Source organism: Notechis scutatus, chromosome 1 (genome assembly GCF_049901735.1).
Source record: "Notechis scutatus isolate UNSWTSFEM ecotype Mainland chromosome 1, rNotScu1.2, whole genome shotgun sequence".
Lineage (NCBI taxonomy): Eukaryota > Metazoa > Chordata > Lepidosauria > Squamata > Elapidae > Notechis > Notechis scutatus.
The window spans coordinates 56,638,142-56,664,081 of NC_142009.1; the positions used below are offsets into that span (position 1 = coordinate 56,638,142).

At 36.8% G+C, this 25,940-nt stretch overlaps 1 protein-coding gene across 6 annotated transcripts in view; it reads left to right on the forward strand.

Moving 5' to 3' along the window:
* The window catches only part of CAPN14 (calpain 14), a 61,642-nt gene that overhangs the window by 25,157 nt on the left and 10,545 nt on the right, over positions 1–25,940 (forward strand). For 4 of the 6 annotated variants that reach the window (XM_087964984.1, XM_087964978.1, XM_087964993.1 and 1 more), the window contains exons 7-15: positions 192–257; positions 2,729–2,814; positions 4,231–4,305; positions 5,883–6,046; positions 8,841–9,016; positions 18,018–18,220; positions 19,371–19,407; positions 22,217–22,273; positions 23,259–23,325. In XM_087964984.1, the coding sequence (XP_087821110.1) occupies positions 192–257; positions 2,729–2,814; positions 4,231–4,305; positions 5,883–6,046; positions 8,841–9,016; positions 18,018–18,220; positions 19,371–19,407; positions 22,217–22,273; positions 23,259–23,325 (931 nt within the window). Of the gene's footprint in view, positions 1–191; positions 258–2,728; positions 2,815–4,230; positions 4,306–5,882; positions 6,047–8,840; positions 9,017–18,017; positions 18,221–19,370; positions 19,408–22,216; positions 22,274–23,258; positions 23,346–25,940 lie in introns of all 6 variants that reach the window. The other 2 variants (XM_087964998.1, XM_087965005.1) reach the window with 2 other exon arrangements.

Consider the following 25,940-nt stretch of genomic DNA (forward strand, 5'->3'; position numbering starts at 1 on the left):
GAATCATCCCCATAACTTTACAATAGCTTGCAGAAAGTTTAGAGAGGAGTTTAGCTCAAACTGCTTACAAGAATTCACAATGAATCAACTGCCAGTTTTTTTCTCTTAAAAGCAGACTGTATTGGTTCCACTAGGCATGAAGAAAATAGTTCATTGCATGGTTAAATAGATTGATTTTGTTTTTCCTGCAGCCAACAAGGGTCTTAGAGAATGGCTTAGTGTCTGGTCATGCCTATGCTGTGACTGGCATTCGAAAGGTAAGTGCGCACTTGCTTTGATCATTCCGAACATGGTTTCCGTAATGGGTTTATATTATTATCTTCTATCTTAACATGTCAAGGATAACATTTAGAAATAAGCTGTGTGTTTAACATTTTAAAGCAGTGAATGAAGCCAACAGTTCATCATTTTCAAAATATGGCATACCTTTATTGACTCACACCTGACTATTTGATTTTCTGGCTTTCATTTTGTATTTCTGGTTATCTGTTGTTGTTTAATTTACTATAACCCCGGATTAGACAACCTTTTGGTGACTGAAGGCCAGATTTAATATTTTTTGTATGCCAAGGGACATTGTAGTTGGGACACTAAGGCAAGTGGGAAGGCCATGTTGAGACAGGTGATGTCAGAACTTTTTGTTCTGATTTTTCTTAAGCTTCAAGGAAGAGTTTAGTGGAGCTTTTTAAAAACAATGTTATTATGCCAGTTTAAGAACTTATACTTTGATGCTTTTGGTGTACATTTTCTACCTCAAAATGAAGAACAATTCTGAAGCTGATGTTCAGTTCAGCAGCTAAAGACAAAAAAGATTCTTAGGGAGCACAACAGAACAATGTGGAGGCTATCAGGCCTTATAATTTCATTCATTCTTCTTTTCTTTAAATTGCCAAGTTATTCTTGACTAGAAGAAATGGGTATATCTATAAGGCTCAGAAAAGTAAAAATCATTTGCTAAATACACATATTGTGCTACACCATGATGTGGTTTGCTGCATGAATCCAGCTAATTTTGTATTTTTCAGTAAGCCATGATTTTGGTTAAGTTGTGAACCAGATAATTTAAACCACAGTCTCTGCAAATGGACCATAAAAATTTGAACTAGTGGTTAAGCATGAGGCTAGAAACCATGGAACTGAGTTCAAGCCCTTATGGCCAATATATATATATATATATATATAAACATTAAAGATGAGATATAAACAAAGAAATAAATAAAAATTGGCTCATCAAAATCTTTAGTTGGGCTATTGAAACTTAGCTTCATCAAACTCATCAAACTTTGTGGTGTTACTAATGATGGCAGATAGAAGTGGGTCACTGAAACCTCTACTTGTAATATTGGCCTTATACAATTCAAGATCAGCTACCATTATATCAAGTCCTGATCTACCTCGATGGCCTTTTGGAAACACAAGTATGGGGGCCCTTTAGGAACTGCACCTGGAGCAGGGAATGGACTAGGGCAGGGCTGTCAAACTCATTTATTTGTACCAATTTCCTGTATTTTTACTCATATTTATACTTATACCTATTATCTTGTAAGCAATTGACAAATCAAATAAATTAAATAAATAAAAAAATATGTGCTGGCCATGCCCCTGCCCAGTTTAGCAAAGGGGGAAAAAGTCCCGATACGTCACGTGATGCCACTGTGATGCTGCGAGTTGGACACTCCTGGACTACAGCAAAACAGAAAACACTAGGCTAAAACCTGCATTTTCTTAGACCAAGCTCAACCAATTTATTCATAAGCTGAATCCCTCAACTAGACTTAGAATCACTAACTTCAATTTTAACTGACTGAAAATTCACAGTAATGAGGAAGGGGCTGGGGAAGGACAAAAAGCTTTGTAGGGCTGTCACATATAGACCAAAGCTATGAATGATATTTTACAAAACCTGTGAAGGTACAGAGGCAGCTAAGGAGCTGCTTTATCGTATTCCCTTTAATGGCATGAATAAAAGGCAGAAGAGTAATAGCTAGTCTCTTGTGTAAATCAAAAGCAGTAACTGATTCATGAGCTCTGCTGACAGTAGCTAAGCTAAGCCAAACAAATTTTGTATTGCTAAAATGAGGACAGTGGGAAATGGAGGGGGTTTAGTGTTTTCCTTTACAAATCACATGGCCAAAATACTGAGCTCCTGCACTATATCTAGTTTACACTTTGCATACTGAATGCAAGCCAGCCAACCACTTTTTAACCTAGTATGGTATGTGAACTCAGCTCATGTGGTTAGTTGCTGATTCAGTATGCTGAATAATGGATACTACAAATACATCTCACTGGTAAAGAAGACTAGAATTAGATTATTTATTTGTGCAGTCTGCAGTTCAGATGTCGAATGTTGATGGGGAACTGCAGATTCCTCATAGCTTGGTTCTTTATCTTTGTATTTTAGACAGGGTGACCCTTCTAATATAGATTACCATCTTGGATAATCTAAGAGTCATAGCCTTCTTCCCAGTTCTCCAGCTCATCACCTGCCCATTTGGCTTCTTTTGGTAAATGGCAAACTATTTACTGATGGATCAAATCCTGGCAGAATGTGCTATTGGTGTTATGGAACCTAAATGCCCTTAGAAATATTTATGGATCAAGGTACTCAATATTTGCTAGACCCATACTGATATCTTGTATCTTACTTAGAAAGTTATAGTTACCCAAAGCAAAGGAAAGTTGAAGAATAATTCTTACTGTAGCAATCTGTTATTGTTTCCCAAAGGTAACATGCAAACATGGACCTGAAAATTTAATAAGGCTAAGAAATCCCTGGGGAAAAGTTGAGTGGAAAGGGGATTGGAGTGACAGGTGAGTCCTTACAGCAAAACGAAGTGACACTTCAGATGGATGCAATCTCAATGCCACCCGCAGGCAGAGATTAACACAGACAAGGTCATCAGTTAGAACACAACACTGAACTGTTCTGAAAGATCAGCTGAACTTGGGTGAACCGTAAACACATTGCACCAAAGACCAGAAAATAAAACATGGTGGTGCAGAAAAAGAAACTTTATAACTTTCCCTGGTTTCACCCAAGACAGATAAAAATCTCAGCACCACTATTTGTTTATTAGGAACACCAATAGCTCAAATTAATTGGAGACTTTTAAACTTGTCTTGATCAAAAATGAGAATATCAGCAATACACAGTTATGATGGGGGCTGAGAAAATCCATAGGAAGTGAATCTTTTTCTGCTAAAGTTTTGATAAACATTCCCTTGATAGCACTGATTTTAAGTTGTACTATTTATTTGTTGATTTAAAGTTATAAGTTTAGTAAATAAATAAATTTATCTGTAGTTTAACAGAATGTGAATGCACTAATTATATAAAAATAAACCTGTATGTTAACAATAATATATGTAAGGAATCTGTAGAAAGTAAATTTATATAGTAAATCAACTGATTTCTCCTTAAAACATTCTTTAAAGCTCCTGTAGTAGAACTCTTTATATGCAAAAACATTCTGAGGATTAACCAGGATAAAAAAGGGGAAAACATTGAATTTAATAAGTGTTTATGCATTTTGCATTTTTAAATTACAGGTAGTCTTTGTTTGACATCCATACGTTCAACAACTGTATGAAGTGCTGAATGACTCATAGTTGTAGCTATGATGGAATGTCCCTGCGGTCATGTGATTGAGATTTAGGTGGCCAGTGATTAGCTCACAATTATGACATCACTGTGTCCCATGGTCACATGATCACTATCTGTGACCTTCACTGCTGGTTTCTAACAAGCAAAGTCAATGGGGAAGTTGGCAGGAGATTGCAAATGGCAATCACATTACCATGGGATATTGGAACCATGAAAGATTTGCCTAACAAGAGCAACTGGGGCATGGTTCCGTGATCTCATGCCTTATAACCACATTATTTAATAATAAAGTTGCTGGTCCCAATTACCATCGGTAAGTGGGGACTCCCTGTAACAAATCAACCAAATTTTAGGTATTATCTGAAAATTCAATTTCCTCTGAATTTTGCAATGCAATTTTCCAATTAAACATCAGGTGAATAAACATGCCCCATTCATTTAGGGCTGGAGAAATGTGAATAGGTAAATTTTGAGTGTCCAGAGAAAGCTGTAATTCAGCAGAAGATTGTTCTGAATTGAATCTGTTGCCTGAGAGTTCAGACCTTCACTGAACCTGTAATTCTTAGTGCATCAAAGCTGAGTGAGCTCTGTTTTACAATCATCTTTTTTTCATTTTACTTTAGCTCTAGAAAATGGGAGCTGCTCAGCCCCAAAGAGAAGATTTTGCTACGAAGGAATTCCGATGATGGAGAATTCTGGTATTTTCATGAAATAATAAATAGCTGTGTCTTTTAATCTATTCTTTTCCCAGATGCTTTTGCTCAGTACTAGTATTATTTTGAACAATCTTCTTTGTTTAGCTTAATGCCTCTGAATAGAAGTGGTGGGGCTGAAGCAGGGAAAGATGAAAAAGGGAATGGGTATCAGACTATAGGAATGTTGCTCCATCTCTCATGGGGTGAATATCACACACTTTCTTCAATGATGTGCTTCACTTAAATCACTTTCCAGTTGAACCATCAAATCTTTGCACAGGTTTACTCAGTCCAGGATACCCCTTAGTTCTAGCAATCAGAAATAGTAAAATAAATTATGTGCCAGAAGAATATATCAAATTTTAATATTCAGTATACAGCTATAGAGCTAGTGTATAATTATCATATTAAAATATCAATCAGGTAACAAATAAAAAATAATCAGATATTTGGTGAATATGTATCGAATTTTGAGTAGCCAGAAAGAATAAGAATATTTGACTCCAATGTAAATAGAGAAGGATTGTTAGAAGCACACCCCAAAAGCTAATAAGAATATTTAGTTCAGTAAAGAATACTTAATGACCAATAACAAAATAGGGATTTTGATAATGTCAGGGAGTAGATGTGTTTAGTTTGCAAAAGAAAGCATTAAGATAGCAATAGAGCTTAGACTTATATACCGCTTCACAGTGCTTTATTGCAACTATCTTGAAACACCCAACGAGTATTATGCAAAAGATGAAGCTAACTCATTTTCCATTGCTCCAGAATGCAGGCTTACAATTAATGGTCGGAAACCTCCGAGAAACAGATTCCTCATTAAATATTAGAAGCACTTCCTAACTATAAGAGTTGGTGTAGTCTCAGAAAGTAGTGGACTAAGTCGTGAATCAGTCATAGTTATTGCTGCATTTCCTATATGGAGTTTGGATGAAATGGGATGAGATTTGAATCTAAAATATATTATAAAATCAGGCACACCTTATTCCAACCTACACCAATGAAATTCTTGCAAGTAGTTTATGTTTGGTTTAAAAAGGGCCATTTGTGAGAACCGAAAGCTTGTCACACGTTTCCACATACATTTTACTTGTCATCACATACATAATCACGAGCATACATTTCACACAAGCATTTTATATGCACAATGGTTTCACACATATGCTCAAATGTACACATACATACTCTATAACTACAGAGTCAGAAGTTATTTATTCCACGTTTTCATGTTATAACATTTTACCACTAGGTGGCAATAACAACATAGATTTTAATGTTATGCTTTTTGACAAATAACATTTGCCCAGGTAATTTTTTCTTTGCTCTTGCCTTTTCACTTTTGCACTCATATTCATGTTTTAGCACTAATGATATGTCAGGCATTTTACACAAAGCTGCATTTTCTTTTATCTTCTTCTTTGCCTATCCTTTTTATCAGTGCTAATTAGACAAAGTGATCGGTGATTTTTTTTAACAAAGTAGATTGTTGGCCATGCCACATAATCAAAGCCCTGTTCCTGGTTTATCTATTTGGTCATAAAACAAGGTGGGTGTTTTTTGTTTTTGTTTAATCATAGGATGTCACTGGAAGACTTGAAAATTCATTTTGTGGATCTGATGATCTGTAAATTGACTCCTGATCTCATGAGTCAGGAAGATGGGAAGAAGTGGATGTGCTCCATGCAGTTTGGCAAATGGATCAAAGGAAGCACAGCAGGTGGCAGATTGAAGAACTTCAGAGGTGAGACTTCCTGGGGAGATGAGGTTTGAAAAATAATGCCTTGGTTTAAGGAGATATGCATCTGTTCTCTTATAATAATGTCTATAGAGCAACTTATAGAACGTATAATATTGAATGATATGAAATCAAAATGCTCAGTTAACTCTAGCTGAAGAATTCTTCTTAAACTATTTCTGTTAAATAATGATGTGCTTCAGCACGCACATCAGCTTATATATGAAATTGCAAAAAAAGAGTGAATTTCTCCACCCACCCCCCACTTTGCAGAGTTGGCGAGCAGTTTTCCTACAAGCAGGAACTGATCAGAATATAAACTGCCTTCAGGTTTCAACAGATGTATTGCAGGTGGCCCATGCTTAACAATGGTAATAGGGACTAGAATGCCCATTGCTAAGCAATGCAGTCATAAAGTATGATGTTATGTGACTGCATTTGCTTAGCGACAAGAATCCTGTTGTGACTGTTAAGGGAGAATCGCAGGACCTCACTAAGCAAGTAACCACAACTTTTGACTTCCTGCCCCTTCCTTATTTACTTTGCTTGTGGGAAGCAGGCAGAGAAGTTCACATGTGGTGAACACATGACCTCAGGGACAATGCAACAACTGCAACTTTGAGATTGGGGTGTAGGTCCTCCTCATTCAGTGCCTACAACTGTAAATTCAAATGAGTGGTTGTTAAATGAAGAATATCCATAATTTGTTTAGAGGCTCTTAAAGGGGAAGGTGGCTTGAAAATTCCACAGGTTCTCTTTTACTGCAGTTGCTCAACCATCTCAAGGTAGCCCCAAATCACTTTGCTCTGTTTTGGATTCTGCAGATTGTTCCAACTATACATACTTACCCTCCACAGTAACCCAGACAAAAGAACTGGGTGAAACTGACAAAGAGTTTTCATTATTTCCTCTTCCTCATAGGCAAGGGAAAAAAACACAAAGTGCCAGGATATGTATTGGCTTTTTGGCATGGGATGGCAAAGAAGGTACTTTATATACATTTGTTCCAAAACCAGTGTCTCCAAACCCAATTCAGCCTTATCTTGATGATGTTGTTATTATTCAGTTTGATGCCATTTGACTCCAACGACTTTGGACAAACCACAAAACCAGACAATATAAAAAATATAATAATAAGAAATAAATAATCTAGCAGAGGGGGCTCTAGCCATCAAACCCCACAGTCTGGGAGAACAACCACAGCCACCTGACCCTTATTGCAGAGAGCCACAGAGAAGGAGCACTTCTTGGGTACTGATAGATGACATGGTTTAATTGAAGGAACCCCAAATGCGCCAAACTTAAATCTTAAATTAGCTGGGCAGATGCTACCTCGAATAACCAAGATGTATGCTGTATAGGGCTTTATACTTCATAACCACTACCTTAAATCACACTCAATGCAGCTTTGCAGAGAAAAGATATCACATATGCATACCATCGCTGCCATGCCATTGCATTCTGGGACCAGTTGAAATTTCTAAGTGGCATTCAGGGGAAGTTTCCTGTAGAGCACAATGTAATATTCAAGCTGTAAAGTGTTTAGGGCATGAATGTTCCTCTGAATACCTTCCCCATCTGAGAAAAGGATACAACTTCCACGGCACAGCTGCCACATGTCCATAAAGCGGGAGCTGTGGTTCCAGATTGGGCACTACTTTTGAATGGGGACGTGCAATCCTCTCCAAAGCTAAAAATTCAATATCTCCCTAAACTCAGTGGTCCCAATAACTATATTTACCCAGCCTTGGTAGAACTTAATCAAAGACTTTCACCAACTCTAGATCCACTCAGCCTTGAGGCACTTGGTCAGGACAGTCTTACTTGGCTGGACTGGGGATGAAAGATCTAATTGGGTATCATCAGCTTATGGATGATACCAAACCCCAGATTGGTGAATATGCTCATCCAGTAGTTTCACATACAGTATATGTTGAATAAGAGTCAGATAAAATTAACCTTGTAGCACCCCACAAAGGAGGAGTTGAGAACAGGGAGTATCTCTTCCATCTAACACTTACTAAAACCAGCCCTGAAGGAACAAAGAAAAGCACCATAAAATGTCCCCTCCCTCATTCCCAATCCTTGGAGCCAGTCCAGAAAATCAAAACTGTTATATATTATTTTCTTTAAAAAAAAAGGATTTATAAGAAAGGTAGCAATTATTTAATTCCTTTTGTTTTATATCAGGTATGTGTTTGACATATTGCTGTAGGACCTTTAGTATATGGCGGAGGGCTTTGACTGGGTAATCATTTTTGCACTTTCCCATTAGTAAGCTAAAGATTTCATAGTATTCACTGTTGTGTGTTCCAATGTTTGTAGAGGTGAAGATGATCAAAGATACAGCTTCAAAAAGGATTTAGAACAATTGGAAAGTATGGCCACAGTCTTCCTCAAAGTGTTTTAATCCTTCCACGTATTTTGGCTTTATTCATGATTTGGCCATGTTTGTTAAGGCAAATGGGAGTTGCAGTCCAGAATTATTTTGGGAGAACCAGATGGATAACATTCTTTATTATGGAACTATATAACTGCTAAGGAAGACATTTAGTTCTTTTAATGTATACAGTCTTACCTTGGAAAATATTTGTTCTTGCTTGCTTATTTTAAACCAGACCATCTAGATCAATAAAACAGTTTATAGTCTATGTGGCATTTTCCTTAATATTAGCCCTGTTCCATTCTTGTGGATTTTTTTCTTGTTGTGGTTAGCAGTCTCTCCATGTAAACTTCACAACCAGGCACAGAATGACGTTCTGGGGACTGAGGCCTGTATTTTTGCCCTTTCTACCCTCAGGCTCTTTTTGGATGAATCCCCAATACTTGTTGAAAGTTTTGCCAGGCAACGGAAGCAAAAGATCTTTGTACTCCTGTAGCGTATTGGTGTCTTTGATCCAAAAACATAGTGGCAAACATCGGAATCGGGTCCCTCATCTGCACATAGGCTTATCACTCTATAAGGTAAAGAGAATTGTGCTTAAATGGGGGTTTGAATTGCTCAAGATGAAGAGAAGGAAATTCTTTGGTTTTGCTAAGCAAATACTATAAATATCAGCTTCTTTTCCAGTATGGTGTCAGGACAGTGATGTTAACCAACAGAGATGTCCTGGTTCCATCAAAAAGAGCTGAATATTTAGTCATTTTTTTTCTTTGTTTGAACCTTTTACTCTTTTTTTTCTAGTTTATATTTAACTTTTCTTGTTGTAGTTAGAATTTGTTAGCCTTATAAAGACTGTTATTAAATTAAGATAAAGAGTTTATAAACTACAGGCAGAAAAAAGAAGGGTCAGAATTACAAGAATATCATGTAAAGAAAATATAAATAAGATCCCACACCCAAGTAATCAAAACCTTTCCTGATTTGATAATTCCCTAGTAAACACTAATATTTTCTACTATATTTAGCATAATTTCTTGTACATTTTAAAAAAGGTGGAAAGGGTTTTAAAGACAATGTAGGCGTAAACAACCCTCCCTACAAAAGATTAATCAACAATGGTAGAAGGTTTGTTTAGTGCTTTCTTGTTCTGATTAAGTGTACCACTTAACAATTCTCACTTTTAAAAGTCTTGGTGTTTACTTGTTGACACATGTCCTTTCTCTTCCTTCTAGGTGGACCAGGAGGTATGTAGAACTTTTCCATTTTTTGAGCGTGTGTGTGTGTGTGTGTGTGTGTGTGTGTGTGTTTGGGGCACAGTTTGGTACCATAGTTCTTATACATTAATTTCTCTTGCTTTTTTACCAAATTAAGGTTAAGCAGAAAATGTGCAACTAACCTCAATTAGTGCAGCAACACTGACTTTCTGCTGTATTAATTTCTGCTGTGAATATGATTTTCATTTATTTAGAGTTGCAATATTGGAGACATGATGTTGAAGGTAGACAGTCTTAAGTGCAATAGCCTTAAATTAGTAAGGAAGAGCATGTCTTAGTGATTGCAATGATTTTAAGTATCATACATTATAGCATACATGGGTCTTTATGTGAAAAAGTTGGAATATATTGCTTTCAAGGGGTGAAATATTCAGACTAAAATCTTAATAATTTTTGTTAGAAATTATTATTGAAATTGTTCACAATCTTTATTTTTTTTGCTTTTCCAGATCTGAACACTGTCCAATATGAGTGTTTAGATATGGCATTCAAGTATATAGTATTCAGTATTCCTTGTTCTTATTTTAGATAAGCTTCTAAGGAAATTAGAAAAAAAAAGACTGTTTAATGCCAAAGTGATTGAATACATTTCAAGATAATGCACTTTTATAGATTAATTAAGGATTAATGGCAATGTCCCTGGGATATGCCCAGAAGCAGTAGACAAGGTTGAGTGAGAAATGGTTTTATTATATTTTTTCCCCCTTTTTCTCTCTTTCTTTTCTGGCTCTAATAATTATAGATTCTGGGGAGATGTTCAACTATCTTTTTGGCTGATTTGTGGAAATTACTTGTAGATGCCACTAAATCGATATAAACATTTTTTCTCCACTGCATATAGCTAGTCTTAAATAATAGTTCTGAGCTACTTCATCTCAAATATGTTGAGTTTTTCAAATTTAATAAATGCATTTTGGGATGAGAAAGAGCTGCATTTCAGGAGATTAGATGCCATTGTTCAGTAGAACAGCTTTTCCAAATATGAACTTTCTCTAACATTTGACTTCTATCCCTCGGGATTCTTAGTGAAGTCCCTGTAATTTGGTGGCTTCTGGGACAGACACTAATTGTCTTTTATGTTTTCCTTTTTTATTCAGGAATTGCAATTTTTCTTTATTCTCCCCCCCCCCCCTTTTTAAGCTCCACTTTTCCCTACTATCATTTTCAGGTACTATCAAAACCTGATCTGACTACATTCAGATTATCACCAAATTTATAATGCCTTATTTCCCCCCCTCCAAACTTGTTTGTTTTACAAATTAATGTGTTAATGTAAATGTGTACACATTTTCATTTACAGTTCAGGTCCATTTTCATGTGGCTACATGTGCTTTGAAAATGGTTTGGAAAAATATCGCCGTCTCACAAGAATATGTGAGAGTGTGAGCACAGCACCTCTGTTTAGCAGCCGAAGCCTTATAGGGACCCTGGAGCGGAGGGAGCTGGCTCAAGGCCAGTGGAGACCCAATGGGGAAGGAAGGGGGGGGGGAAATAGCTAGGAGGGGGCACTACAGCATCCCTGCAGTTGGTCATATGGGCAAATGACTGCAGTGGCACTACAGTGGCTCTAATTTAAAAATCGGATCATAAGTAGCCTTTGGTGTATGTGTGTCTGTCATAACATTGAAGTCACTGATTGACTGGTCATAAATTGAGGCCTACTTGTATTCATTCCATGAATGAATAGCATGCTCTGAACAGTTTTGCTTTAAATCAATACACTGGACAAGATTTTTTTCAAAAGTTTTGCTTTCTGCAAAACTTGGTTGGTAATTATGATAGACCCCTTCAAACTGAATATAAATGTAATTTCAGAATGACTGAACCACACAGGAATTTTGAGAAATATGAAATTCACTTTTAATGACTATAATGTATTCAATATGTTTCTGACGTACTGCACGAGGTCAAGAGGGCTAAAAGTGTTTTGCTGCTGATTTTTGTTTACACTCAGTGTCTGATGCATCTTGCTGCGATATGCAACAACAGTTATCCAGCACTGACTCCAGTTGCCCTGATATTGTTTTTCCTTTCTGGCAATATGCTGCTGAAAACTCTCGCTATGTCTGTCACTAGGTTTTCAGGAAAGAAGTTCAAGTATGAATGCAGGAATTTGAATCTATGGTGACATATTGCCATTGAATCATTGAATCAACATATTTCAGATGGGCTAGCTTAAAGAATGCACCCCAAATATGGAACCTATGGGACTGAAATTTGGCAGAGTTGTTTCAATACCACCATGCTGTAGCACCTCTGCATTGTCATGGTCAGCTGGGGTCATATAATAATTCCCAACACTCTCTGCCAGCTTCCTGGCAGGAAGGAAGGTCAGTGAGGAAGTCAGCAGGAAGTCAAATATCACTCTCACTCCCACTGCTATTGCCTGACTGAGGTGACTGACTGTTTGTCTATTTTGGCAAGGAAATATCTCTGAAATGGTGACCCAATGGGTTATGAATCGACTAGTAGGTAACTAAAAATCCTGGGTGTATTATATTTCTACCTGGCAATGAAAAAACTATAATTAATGTCATATGGACTCCTCTAATGAGATGTTCTTTTGGAATAAGAATTAAGATTGATGTCAGCCTAACAAGATAAATCAGACTAAAAACTGTTACCATAGGGCTACTTTTTTGGTAATAACAACATCTTGCAAATCTGAATGTACTCCCCTCTCCATCACTTTATCTTAGTTTGTGCTACCGAGGGTCTATTTGAGATGTTTACTCAAACTAATTTTTTGGTCCAGGCTCATGCTCCTCTTATCTGATTGTTGTCTTGGTTGTGGCTCTTTCTACTATCCTTCAAAGTCATTATCTATTCCCTCTACATTTTTGCCTTTTATTTATTTACTTGATTTATATATATTTATAGAATCATACATACATGATTTCATATCATGTATATGAGGCGATGTAGGAGTGACTATCAAATTAAGGGAATCAGTAATCATGAAATATGATGAAAATCAGCACTTATTAGGACAGCAATGAAGGGCATGGAAAAGAGACAGTGACAAGTCGCTAGCTATAAAGAACCAAATTGCCCAGACAATAGTTTTCCCTGTGGTACACTGTGGAATTAAGGAAAATTGGATTTTGAAGATGCAAATGGAAGGAGCAATGACACTTTTGAAGTTTTGTGATAGAGGAGACTCTCAGGAATACTACGAGTAACAATAAAAATGAAGAAATGGATCATAGAGCAAGGCAATCAGAGTCCTTACTCAAGGCATTAATGACAAGGCTCAAACTATCATATTTGGCATACATTGGGCCCAGTTTTTCAGCTTCTTGAAGGCCATAACAGTAGGGAAATGGAAAGATAGAAAACAACTTGCAGCCAGTTGGATAGTCTTTTAAAATTAAATCCAGTTTACTGCATACAGTATCCCTTAAATGAGCTTGCATTTAATGAACGACAAAACTCAAATCCCAAAGAGATTGTGCAACTTGTCAAAAGCACTCAAGTTTTATTAAGGTTTCAGAGTAGTACATAAATTCAAATTCTGACAACCCTCCAAATGTTCTGAAATTTTACTTCAGATTTAATGAGAATATTCTGTTCCTGAGTGAACCCACCAGGCTTTTGTGCTTTAAAAGCTAAACTCTCCGTGTTGCTTTGCTGTGAAGCCTGTCAGGCTGTCATTGCTTCCCATAGGGAGCTCTTAAGGTTATAGGGGATGGCTAGCTATATTATCCGGCTAGAGCAGGGAAACCAAATCTATTTGTCTTTCATATGGTGCTTTGGACCAATTGGGAGACAGCACTTTGCCATTTAAGCTCATTGAAGCTTGGAACTGGAGACTGCTAAGAGGTCATTTCAGACATGTATTGAATATCAAGATTAATATAGTGAAGTACAAAACCAAGAGCAGTTTTAAAATTGGAAATACAATGAATCACAGCATTGACCAAAGCATAAATGCTTTGCATTTAATATATGATGCATTCTAAGGGGCAACCCCACCCTCTTAGCAGATGATAAATTGCTCCATTAGCAAGAGAGAAATACAAGGAGAGTGAGAGAGAGGGCGAAAGTTGCTCTGCAAATGCTCTTGTGGTAACAAAGTCCATTGGAGAGTAAAATGTCAGAGTCATTGTGAGGTATGCCTGGCTCCGGGAGGCTCCATTTTTCTTCGCAGTGTAATTATTGATAGTCTTTATGTATGAGTATTCGATTTCGTTGTTGGTGATAGAAATGCCCAATAAAAGGGCAAGTTTTTCTTCATGGTCATATGAAGTGCTCAAAGTATATATCTACAGTTATAATTCTAAGCCTGCTTACACAGACAGTAAGTCTGGTTAAGCTTTCAGGAGCTTTTACGGAACAAACAAGAACAGGAACATTGTGAAGAATATAGACTTGGTATTCTTGGGTTTCACATAAAAATGGAACTAAATTCTAAATACAATTTGAAAACAGTTGGATTGCCCTATTATTGCATGTTTTCAGTTCTTCTGTTCACTTGTGTCTGATTCTCAAAGAGTGACTGGACAAGTCCTTGAAGGTTTTGTTGGCATGTTTTTTCAAAACCAGGTTTGCCTTCTTCCTAGGGCTGAGAGACAGTAACTGGCTCAAGGCCAACCTGCTGGCTATGTGCCTAAGGTGGGGCTAGAACTCACAGTCTCTGTTTCTAGTTTTATGCCTTAAGCTCTACACCAAATGTTCTCTTGCATGCTCCTGACTATAATAGACATAGTAGCGAATCATTGACAGGTTTCTTTCTGATGCTCCAGTTGCAGTCAGGGGTGGTGCATGATGTGCGATCAAGCAGAATATGTAAACTAGACATGATACAAAATGCAGCAGCTTCAGCATATATCCTGATATAGTTAGGTGAACTTACTCTGTGAATAACTTATTCATACTTTGTGAACTGCATTGGCTGCCATTCGACTTCTAGATGCAATTCAATATGCCAGGAGTCTCCTTTAAAGACCAACAAAGCTCCAGACCTGATCTGATGGATCGCCTTCTCTTGTATTTATCTGCTTGTCCAGCCAGTTCAAATAGATTCGACCTTCTCCTGCCCCTACAAGGTCTTGGAGGGTCTTTTGGAAACTGTTCTGAGCTGATTATTCAGAAGGCTTAAAACTGTACTCAAAGAAAGCATAGGGCAAGAGGGAAGCAGAGATGATATTCAGCCAGTTTTGACAGGTTCTGGAAAACCGGTAGTGGAAATTTTGAGTGGTTCAGAGAACCGGCAAATGCCACCTCTGATTGGCCCCGCCCCCATCTATTCTCTGCCTCCTGATAGGCTGGGTCTTCTTTTGTTGCCCTGCACAGGAGAACGGAGCTGGAAAACAGGTTAGTGAGGTGGAGAAGGAATGGGGATTTTGCAGTAACCTTCCCATACCATGCCCACCAAACCACGCCCACAGAATGGTAGTAATTTTTTTTGAATCCCACCACTGGAGGGAAGAGAGAGAAACTGAGGAAAAAATAACATGGGGAGATGAGTAAAAAGGCTCAAATATTTGTTGGTTTCAGCCGTAAAGGTTTAATTTCTATTAAACATGCCATACGCAGTTTAGAATATTATTGGTGTGGAGACTGGATTGACAAATATTCTAGTCATAGGCAGTGGTGGGATTCAATTTTTTTTACTACTGGTTCTGTGGGTGTGGCTTGGTGGGAGGTGGCATTTGTCGGTTCTCCAAACTACTCGAAATTTCTACTACTGGTTCTCCAGAACTGGTTAGACCTTGCTGAATACCATCTCTGGTCACAGGGAGTAAAAAGTGTCAGTAGAAGGAGGAAATCTTGACCATTCCCAGTGAAAATCTGCCACCCCAGCACTAAATGTTTTTAAACATTCCAATACTATTTTTAGTGTTGTATTTTATCTAGAAATATCTAGAAAGGATCTCCAGCATCTGTTTTTAATACAGGTACGGATGGCATGAATATTTGTTCCCAGAGCCTAAGCCAACATTGTGAGCAGCATGAAAATGTAAACATTCGGAAAAACTTCCAGTTTGTCGGCCGCGACGGCAGGGATTTGCGGCTGCGCGATCCCTGCCGCGCTAGCCGTTTTTGGGGCTCCGACCCAGCCGGAGTGCGGAGCTAGGCTGCCTGCAGGGGCAGCTGAAGGTAGGGGGGATCCGGAGAAGGGTTTGGGGGTGCTGCAGACTCCCTCCCTGACCGGCAGAACTCCCTTTTCCCAGGACGGTGCAGCGGCGGTCTGTAATGGCCGCCACAAAGAAGCTGGCAGCCGGGTAAGAATGCGCAGGAGGAAGTGGAGAAAGTGATTGAGAGGAGAAAGTTTTTCTTGGCTCCTAGGACTCTAAGACATATCTAATAAAATTCCTGAAAAGTATGACTTTCTGAATAATACCTGCCAGAAGAGGAAAAAAGCGGCTGCTTGAAGGTGCTGAAAGGATAGCTTTCCCTCTTTTCCTACGGAATAAATAACTGGATATTAAGAAACCTATTTTTAGGTGGAAATTGGTTTTAAGCGATGAGTGGGAAGAGAGAGATTAAAAAGAAAATATTTGTATGCTAAGATTTTGTTGGAGCAGATGCCTTAAGGATTTGAAGACTAGAATATATTGTAATAAGATTTTAAACAGATTTGGACTTTCTTTCTCTTTGATTGATATTACCCCAGAAGGAGAAAGTGAGAACTCTGCCTTGGTTTGGACTGATTGATAACTTTGGGACTGTTTTATCTTTTTTATTTTCTTTTGAATATTCTGGTTGTTGTAAGAAGAAAGAAGGAGAAAAAGAAAAGAAAAGATATATAATGGCTCTTTCTGTTGAGGAACTAAGAAAAGAATATGAACAAGCAAAAAAAATGGTAAAGATGGTGTGGAAGAAGCTTTCCTTTTCTTAGAAATGGCGCTTACTAATTATCAACAAAAATTACAACAGATGAAGACAGCAGAGGAACAAGAAAGAAAGGAAGGAGCCATCTTTAATGAATCTCAGAATTTGATCCAGAAAAAAGGAAGAGAGAAAGAAAAGAAAAGAAGAGAAAGAAGAAAACTAAAGGACTTAAGGACTTAAGATCTAAAAAAACATTTAAGAAAGGGAAAAATAAAGTGCAAAACCAATATGATGATTGTAAACAAAGGGGAAAAGAAATACGACAGAGAAGGGAAGCCGGTAAGGCAGAGGCTAGAAGAAGGGGGGTAGAAAGGTTTGTTGGGAGAAGAAAGAAAGGGAAAAGGTGGAGAAAAGCTACAATGTTTTGAAATTAAATGGAAAAAGGAATTTTTATGGATAATGGATAAAGTATATATTTTTTTTAAAAAAAAGATTTTGCAAGGTACATAAGATGAGATGGTAGTATTGCAATGGTTTAAGAGTTGATAAGAGATTAAAATGTTAAAATGTTTAAAAATGATTGGCTTTAAAACTTAATAATAGGAGAGGTTTAGAATATTGTTTTAATTAAAGAGTTTAATAAAATTATGGTATTGATGTTATTATAAAATTTTTATTATAGTATTTCTTTTTAATATTTGGATTTATTGTCTAATTATGCACTTAATTGTGTTGGATGTATTAGTTAGATAGAATGTACCAAGCAAAATCTGATTGGGTATTAGATATTATTTTAAAGATTAATTTGATTAACTTAGGGGGAGATAGAAAGGCATCATACTCTGATTAATGATTTCAGGAGAAACTGATTTTCTTTTTTTTCATAAGCGATGAGACAAAGGGATGATAAAAATGGACAAAAGATACAAATATAATGATTTAAACTAAGATGATTAATTAAGGTAGAATTAAGAAGTGTGAAATATGTGGAGAAGTTAATATAGAAGGCTTAGAATGGTAAATAAAATAAGTAATGATATGTAAGATGAGCATGAATATAATTGAAGTCCATGAAGAGAGAGACACCTGGGTCCAAGTTACTTTCCAAAAGATTTTTTTATGTTTTGTGTGTTGTGTGTATATGTCTTTATTGGGGGAGAATTGGTAAAAACTTGTAGAAATATAGAATGAGAATAATGGTAACTAAGTCAGAAAGAATCAGATGAAATAATAATAATGATATTGAATAAGAGTAAAGAGAAGTAAAGAGAAATTGAATAAGAGGTTTTGGTATATTATATGGAAATGGTTTAAAACAGAATCATAATTTATCTGACTTGTTAAATTTACAATGGAAAAAGGTTTAAACATGTAATGAATAATGATAATTTGTGTGTTTTAAAAATTAATAAAACTTGTTTTAAAAAAAAATTAAAAAAAAAAAAAAGAAAATGTAAACATTCATCTCCCTTCTATTACTTAAAAAAAAACCTCAGTCGTCATGAGAAATGCCCTTGATTTATTTTCTTGTTTTATTTTTTAGTCCTGCAATAATAATAAAAAGCTGCCTCCTTCTTTCTTCATCTGGAATGCACCTTTGGGTCAGTCGCTCTTTGTGAATGATCGGGAAGTGACTCAGGATTTCCGCCTCCCTCCTGGGACTTATGTGGTGGTTCCTTCTACCTTGGAACCTCATCAGGAGTCAGAGTTCATCTTGCGAATCTTCTCCAGAAAGCATAGCTTGTGGTAAGAACTTCTTTCTTAGTTTGCAAAGATCATCCTAACGCCCAGACTTCTTGTTTTTAATTCCTCCTGTGTGTTTCCAGCAAAACCTCTGTGCCTCCCTCTTCAGTTCTGCTTCCTTTCATCTCCTTTTTCACCACATTCATAGTTTTGTTTCTTCAAACACCCTAGCATGCTGTGAAGTGCCAGACACACTAAGGTTGGTAATTAGGTAACTAGTAGATCTTTGGGTGCAGATTTCAGGCCTGTATGAAATACTCTGCATTTTATAGAACCCAGAGATTTGCCATCTGGATGTGGATACCAAAAAAGTAAAAGAATTCTGAGATGAGAAATTGGTTTAAAATAACAATGGAACTCACAATCCTTCGAGACACAATCGATTGTGGTTAACCAAAGTGTTCTTATCTTTACTAGCAGGGGGGTGTCAGAAAGATTTGCTGATCTACTACAATCAGGCTTACTGCTGATGCCTCTCTTTATTTTCCTCCTGTACTGCACCCCCCATCTCTTACTTATGTCATTGCTACAATTGTCCAAGAAAAGGCAGTAGACAATCTACAAAGTAATTTCCTTGTGTGCTCTTGCGTCCAGTACTGTCTACATCAAGATTGCTGAAGAAGCAGTGGCTCTTCTTAAGAATCTTAGTGAAGACCTTCTCTTGGTGAAGTAGAGGGCCAAAACTAAAATCTCTTTCTACTAAAATGTTTGTTATATAGGTTTTCTGCATGGAAAGAGAAAAAGGAAATAAATGGTATTTGTCAATGTACAAGTGTTGTCTACATGTACTTTATAAAAGGACTTCTTGTAGTGAATTCTACTATAAAAAGTACAGGATATATGAAAGTTTCTCTCTGATAGTAATTTCTTGGGAGATCTTCCATTTCTACTCAGAAACGGATTGGTGCTATTAGTTGTATTGTCTTCAAGTAAGGTCAAATCACAGAGAAGCCAAAAATTAGAATATCATGTCTTCCAGATTTGTGGGTTTTATCAAACAGTTTTTTTTAAATAATATTTTTTTATTAAAGTTTAAAAATCTAAAATATACTTCGAAGCAAGATAAAATAACAGATCTCAGTCTAGATAAATCATGACACTCACTTCATCATTCTAACATTCATGGTGGTTTCTTTCTTTCTTTTTTTTAAAGTGAATTGGGTGGAGACTCGAGCTGTGTCCTTTCAAAGGTGAGATTTGATTAGAAATCATGCTGTATAGCTACTGCTTTGTTTCTGTCTCTTGTTTTTTTTCTGCTTAACTGCTCTCAGAGGCATAACCTGAATGGGGATGAGGCCATCAGTGAGCTAAATTTACAAATGGATTCTGATTGTCAGTTGTGACACCTGAATGTCAGAATAAAAATTAGAGAAAAAGTAGGAGTGATTGAGTCGTCCTTGTGGTGTGCTTTTAAAGGGTAGCAGAAAGCAAAGGAAATATAACTCATAGTACTTCATAATGTGGAAATGGCAACAGAAGATCTCTCCTTCATCACTCATGTGCAGTGAATATTTATTTTGACTTAAACCATAATAGCTGATCAAGAAAGAAAATCTTGAGAACTCACTAGCTAAATGCCACAGGGACCCAAAACACACGTACTGCATCCTACTAAGCTGTGGCTAAAGTAAAATAGATAAATAGATTGCTATTGAGAATAGCATCATTTAATCTCAGTTTTAAAAGAACAGTGAAGGGCTGCTAGCATGCTTTCTGTCCAAATTTGAAGAGGCAGTGAGGCTGTTTAAACCTCCTAGAGATGTTGACCTTGAGGTTTAAGCAATGTCTCTACCCCTATTCATTTGTTTCAACATTAAAATCTCCATATACATTGTTGGGATCCAAGGGTCATATGCTTTTATACCAAGGGTGAAGCTAAGAGCCTCAACTAAAAAAATAAAATCATCTGCATTTGTTGCCAAAGTTCAGGAAAGGGGATTTTCAAGAGGCTGAAGATATTGTATAGATCAATGAGGCAATTGCTATCTGTGAATTGCAGAATAAGGCAAATAAAGTCATTTCAGGGCATGCTAATATTTTTGATGACCTCTGTGCATCACACAGTTTAGCAGTTTAGCTGGGAGGCACAAATGTGTTGAAAACTTAGATGTATTGGTGGGATTCAGCCAGTTCGCACCATTTCGGGAGAACTGGTTGTTAACTTCCTGAGCAGTTTGGTGAACTGGTTGTTGGAAGAAATCATTAGGGCAGAGAACTGGTTGCTAAATTATTTGAATCCCACCACTGCTTAGAATAGATGGATATCTTATCTTTATGGAGAATCAATAATGTATCTAGGGCAGGATATTTTTTGATTCTTCCAGATTCTGAAGCTTTACATTGTACACATACATAATTAGAACTGGGGAGTCAGTGTCATATAGTGATTAAGATTTTGGACTAGGACCATGAAGACTCAAGTCCATCTTTAGCCATGGAAACTGACTGGTCAACTTGGGACCAACTACTAGCCCAGATTCACACATTGTAGTTGTAGGGGAAAATGGAAGAGGGAGTACTATATATACTGCCTTGAACTCCCGAGGAAAGATTGGCTAAACATCTAATAAATAAATATGGTGAGATACATGTTGCTGACAGTAACTTGCAGGGAAAGTCTATTCTTGAATGAAGGTGAATATGTAGGTCCCAAGATAATATTTCTGGATCCAATCTGGGTCAGTCACTGGGACCAGAGGTTCAGTCTTCTGAGCTTTGATATTCATGTTGGAGCTCATCCTCAGGGAACTTCTCTCTCTCTCTCTCTCTCCACAGAGTGTGTACTTTGAGCTATTCTGGGTGTGGTATTTATATGGTGCCTGGTTGTACGTGGCTTTTTAGTTGTCGATTGGGGTGTTGATAGCCAGCTATTCAGTCACTGACTGTTTGTCAGCCTTCAAGATTTTCTCAGATTCAGAATTCTTTTGTTGCTACCACTTGATTTCCAGTAAAAGATATCTTTTCTCTAATTAATGGAGTCTACGTATTTCTTTCTTGGATTTTGATTGGAGCACCAGCTGACACTGTTGTTCCCTTGTGCTGCCAAGCCTTGCCTCCTAAGTATTTGATAAGCTGGTGGTAAATCAGCACTCCTGTTGACTGTTGAGGAGCCTGTTTTCCAAGCTTCATTCACTTCCCTAGCTGTTTTTGTATCTGTTTGTCCAACATAATAACTGCAATAACTGCAAAATTGAATGTATGTCCTTGTTCATTGCAACGTGAGGCTACTAATGAGTTCTGGTCTCCTCATCTGACCACTCACTTGTCTTCTTGTAATCTGGTGGTTAGCTTCCTCCCCACCTGTCCTACACAGTCACAGGGGCAATCCACGCAGGAGACTTAGATTACACTGGAAGTATCTTCTACCTCAAAGCATTACAATGCATAATTTGTCCTCATATGGTAGCCCCTGGGCAGAATGTGATGCCCACTTGCAGATCTTGAAAGGTGTGTTCTACTGCTTCCAAATTGTTTTTGATGTATGGCACGGTGTGCCATGTTGTTGGTCTTTTACCTTGTTTTTTCCTTTCTCTCTCCACCATGTTGCACAGTCATCTTGTAACAATGCTTGTGGGTACCCATTCTGCCTGAATTGTTCACATAGATATCTGCTCTCCAATTGTTTAACTTGTTAGGTACTACAGTGGGTTCTATTTTGAGTAGAGAATTTTGGATGTTGAAGTCCACACATCTTAAAATTGCTAAATTGAGAAACACTGAGGTACAGACTAATTTGGATATTTTTGACATGATGATTATTCACCCAACAATATTTTCGCATGCGATATCAATGTCATAGGCACATGTCTTGTCTCTGCTGGATAGGAGCAACTTTTCTGCACTTGGATTTCTTAGAAGTACATCTCCGCAATGCTTCTGGCTCAGCTTATTAAATATATTGCATATTCTATATTCTACAAATCTCATATTGGTCTATCTTGAAAAATTGTATAGATTTCCCCCTTCCATCTTTTTAATTTTTGCTTTTATTCTTTATAGGAAATAGTTGATAAACATGAAGATTGTGAAGAATTCTTCTCTAAGTACTTCGATCAAGTGAGTATCCCTTTCTGGTACATCTGAGGACTTTTTCTGAACATGTCTGACCAAAAACAGTTTCTTAGAAAAATTATGGGTTTTCCACTTGGCATTTGTCCGTTGGTGTGTAACTCTAATTGGGTTTACATAGCAAACTAAACCATAAAATGGTTTGTGTGAGTTTTCTCTGCTATGTGGACTCAGCCCTTAAATTTTAAAAACCATGGATTTGTGCTTCACGTGTTGCCTGAAACCAGGCAATTTCAGTGAGTTTAAGCATGATTAGTAAACCATGCCTTAGCCTGAAGTGTAAACCATCTCCTTGCTGATAATCAAATTCTTGAAAAGTCAATCATCAATGTCCAATAAGAAAAAAAATGTTCTTCCCCAGTGTCAAATATCAGTATCTCTTGATTGCATGATGTAATCCTTGGACCCAGAATGTCATAAATGGATCACTCCATCTGGCAGTACACATTGGGATGTTGAAGATGTCAGATCCAAACTCCACGTTGGGTATTGCGTGGTGGATCTAAAATCTATAAAGGGGTAGCTAGTTCTTGCTGAATGTACAGCAACAGATAGATCAATGGTCTTGTTTGGTATAAATGGACTAAAAATCTATACCACCAATAGAGGATAGTAACAGTACAGAAAATCTGAAGGTTTGGCTTTCATCAGGATCCACTGGGATTTCTGCAGACCAGACATAGTATGTCTAATATAAGTCAGGTTGTATGTGCTTAAACAGAGTAATATTTTTAATATATCATTGTCTAATAGATGGAGGAAAGACAGGACAAAATTAAATTTAATTAAATTGAGAATCATAAATCTTTATCTTTTATTGCGTTGACCTAATTCAAAATGGATTTTTTGAAAACTCAGGTTTTAAAAAAAAGATTAACAGGAATGCTGCCTATCTTCCCTTCCCCATTAGTAATTTTAGATGTAAAGATGTTAATCACTGGATTTTCTATAATTTTTGCCTCCCCTGCTTTAGTATCCTGAAATAAACGCAATGCAGCTGCAAAGGATCCTAAACAGTATGGCATGGACAAGTATGTCTGGTATGGGATTCTAAAACTCAGTATGTATTTTATACACATTTTCACACATACCTACATGAAATCTATGAGTGATGCAAGCAGTGCACTTTTCCATTCATCCATATTTTAAGTATTTTAACTGCTTTAAGTGCTTTTTAAGTAGGAAAGCAGGTGAAATATTTTAAATCAATAAATATATTGGTTAGTCTCACAGGCTTTTAAAAGAGAATGGAATTTAATTTCCCCTTTTATCCTTTATAGCACAGGGTCTCATGTTACAGATGTCTAAACTGCAACATTTACATGCTCTTAATAAGACTATCATTTTTAATGCAAGTGAACTCATATTCATGTGGTATAAGTTTAGTGATTATGTTTCCTTCATGAGAGAAGGGCTGTAAATTAATGATAGGTCCTGTATGTAAGTGCAAATGCATTCATAGTGTCAGGAAACACTACTTCTATCTCATCACATAAATTACAGATCTTCATATAGATAGTCCTTGACTTATGACCACAATTGGAACGAGAACTTTCATTAGTAAGCAGTGTGGTCTTAAGTGTGCCAATTTTGCAACCTTTTTTTTTTTTTTTTGCCATGGTAGTTAAGCAAATCACATAATTGTTAAGTCAATCTGACTTCCCCCATTAACTTTGTTTGTTGGAAGCCAATGGGGTCAAATGCATTCTGTGTGCATGGTAATTCATTTATTTAAGTGTATACCTCAGTCTTCCTCAAGGAGTAGAGGGCAGCATGCCAAATATCCCCTTCTATTCCGCCCCCCAGCAACAAATCTGTGAGTTAATTTGGGCAGAATGACAAAGACAAGCCAGTGAATACATTATTTCTGGTGGGACTGAAGGTAGACTTGGGATTTCAGGGCCCTGGTTTAAGACCTTAGTTATTATCTGTCTGCCTTTTCTCTTTCCTTACCTTATTACAAGCCTGATGCTGGTTCCTTTTAAATTTATGACCGCAAAAATCCTTATATTAGTTTTCCCAACTTTCATAACTTCTTGATGTGTGGTCAGAATTCCCTACCTAAGCATGGCTATTTTTGAGAATTCTAAGAGTTGAAGTCCATACATTTGAAAGTTGGCAAGGGTACAAAAATCCAAAGACATTTGGATTTCTGCTGGAGTTTTTAATATGATTGCTTCTCTTCACTATATTGCAAATGTTTGTGCATCTGATATCCTGGTAATTTATATAAAATAGCATTTCATATGCTAGTTAATTAAATAAAATATAATTCACCCTCAAGTCAGACCTGCTTCTATAAACTGTAATAAAAACTTATCCAACATTCCACAGTATATTTGATTAAATAAAAGAAAACGTGGTGTATAATTCTAAAGAATAGGTCTCTTCAGCATACCAATGAAAAGTCATCTTATTTGATTCCTTCATGACACAAATCTTTAAAAACCTCTGATAAATTGAGCCTGTTTATGCACTGATAAAATACAATTAAATAGACTCTCTTCTGACATCATTTTGTTGAACTTTAATAAGCAATGACAAATCATTGCAGTAATAGAAGGTTAGTACATAACAGAACTGTTGGGAGTCCTAAGGAAAAACAAACAAACATTGATTTAAAAATATTTTAGAATTTCTCTATATCTAATCCAAAACTCTTTAAAGATTCCAAAGGATCATCTTTTCTCCAGGAACTAAATCAATTGCTAGTTTTCTATTAACCAGCTGATATTTTAAGTTCTAATTGCATTTGGAAAACTTTGAGGTAATCTAGCTAGCAGTAGCAGTAGGGTGCAAAATGGTTAAAATCTTTATTTTCTCTCTCTCTCCTGTTTTATTTTTTTTACTGCCAGAAACATGAAGTTTACAAAAACACAGCATTGGGTGAATATAACAGATAAATAGGATGGAAAAATCTTGACTGGATAAGAACGGAAACGGTTGAGAAAGTTAATGAGATAAAAGCTTTTGTAGCATCAGTTCAGAGCAAAAGTAGGGATGAGGAAACCTTCATCTCCTTAGGACATGCCAGTCTTTTTAGCTTCCCCAAGAGTGAGAGTAGACAGCTATTTCATCGCTCTTGAACATCTTTCCAAAGTAACCCATCAGGTATGGGGAAATCTATAACGAAACTAACCAGGCTGTGCAGCTCATCTTTTATTCTTCATAGGCAATCAATTTTAAAGCTTTCATTTCCAAACTTTACAGTTCATGATTCATATTTAATAAACAGGGCAATAATGAGATTAAAACATCATTTGTTTCTGTAGAGAAGGGATCAGTGAGTTATGAGCCTAGCGCCTACTCTGTAAAAGTCTGCAGGCAATCTATAATCATGATTTGCAACAAGATTAGATGCTCTTTCTGTTTCATTTCTTGTCATTTGAGTATCACTAGGACTGCTTGCGTCTAGCTTTTAACTTGCCTATTTATTCTGTCTGAGAAAGGCAGAGAGAAAGAGGGCAGGAGGGAGGAAGAACGCAAAACTATCAAGATTTATCCATGTTCCTGTTCTATTTCAACTGGTATAGTTAGACAAGGGACAAATCAAGCAGAAAAAAAAAGAGACTGGTGACTTCTCCCAAGGTGATTCAGACATCATGCTAAGCAGACTTCCTTGGAACTAGAAATTAACAGCAGCAACATTTTACCA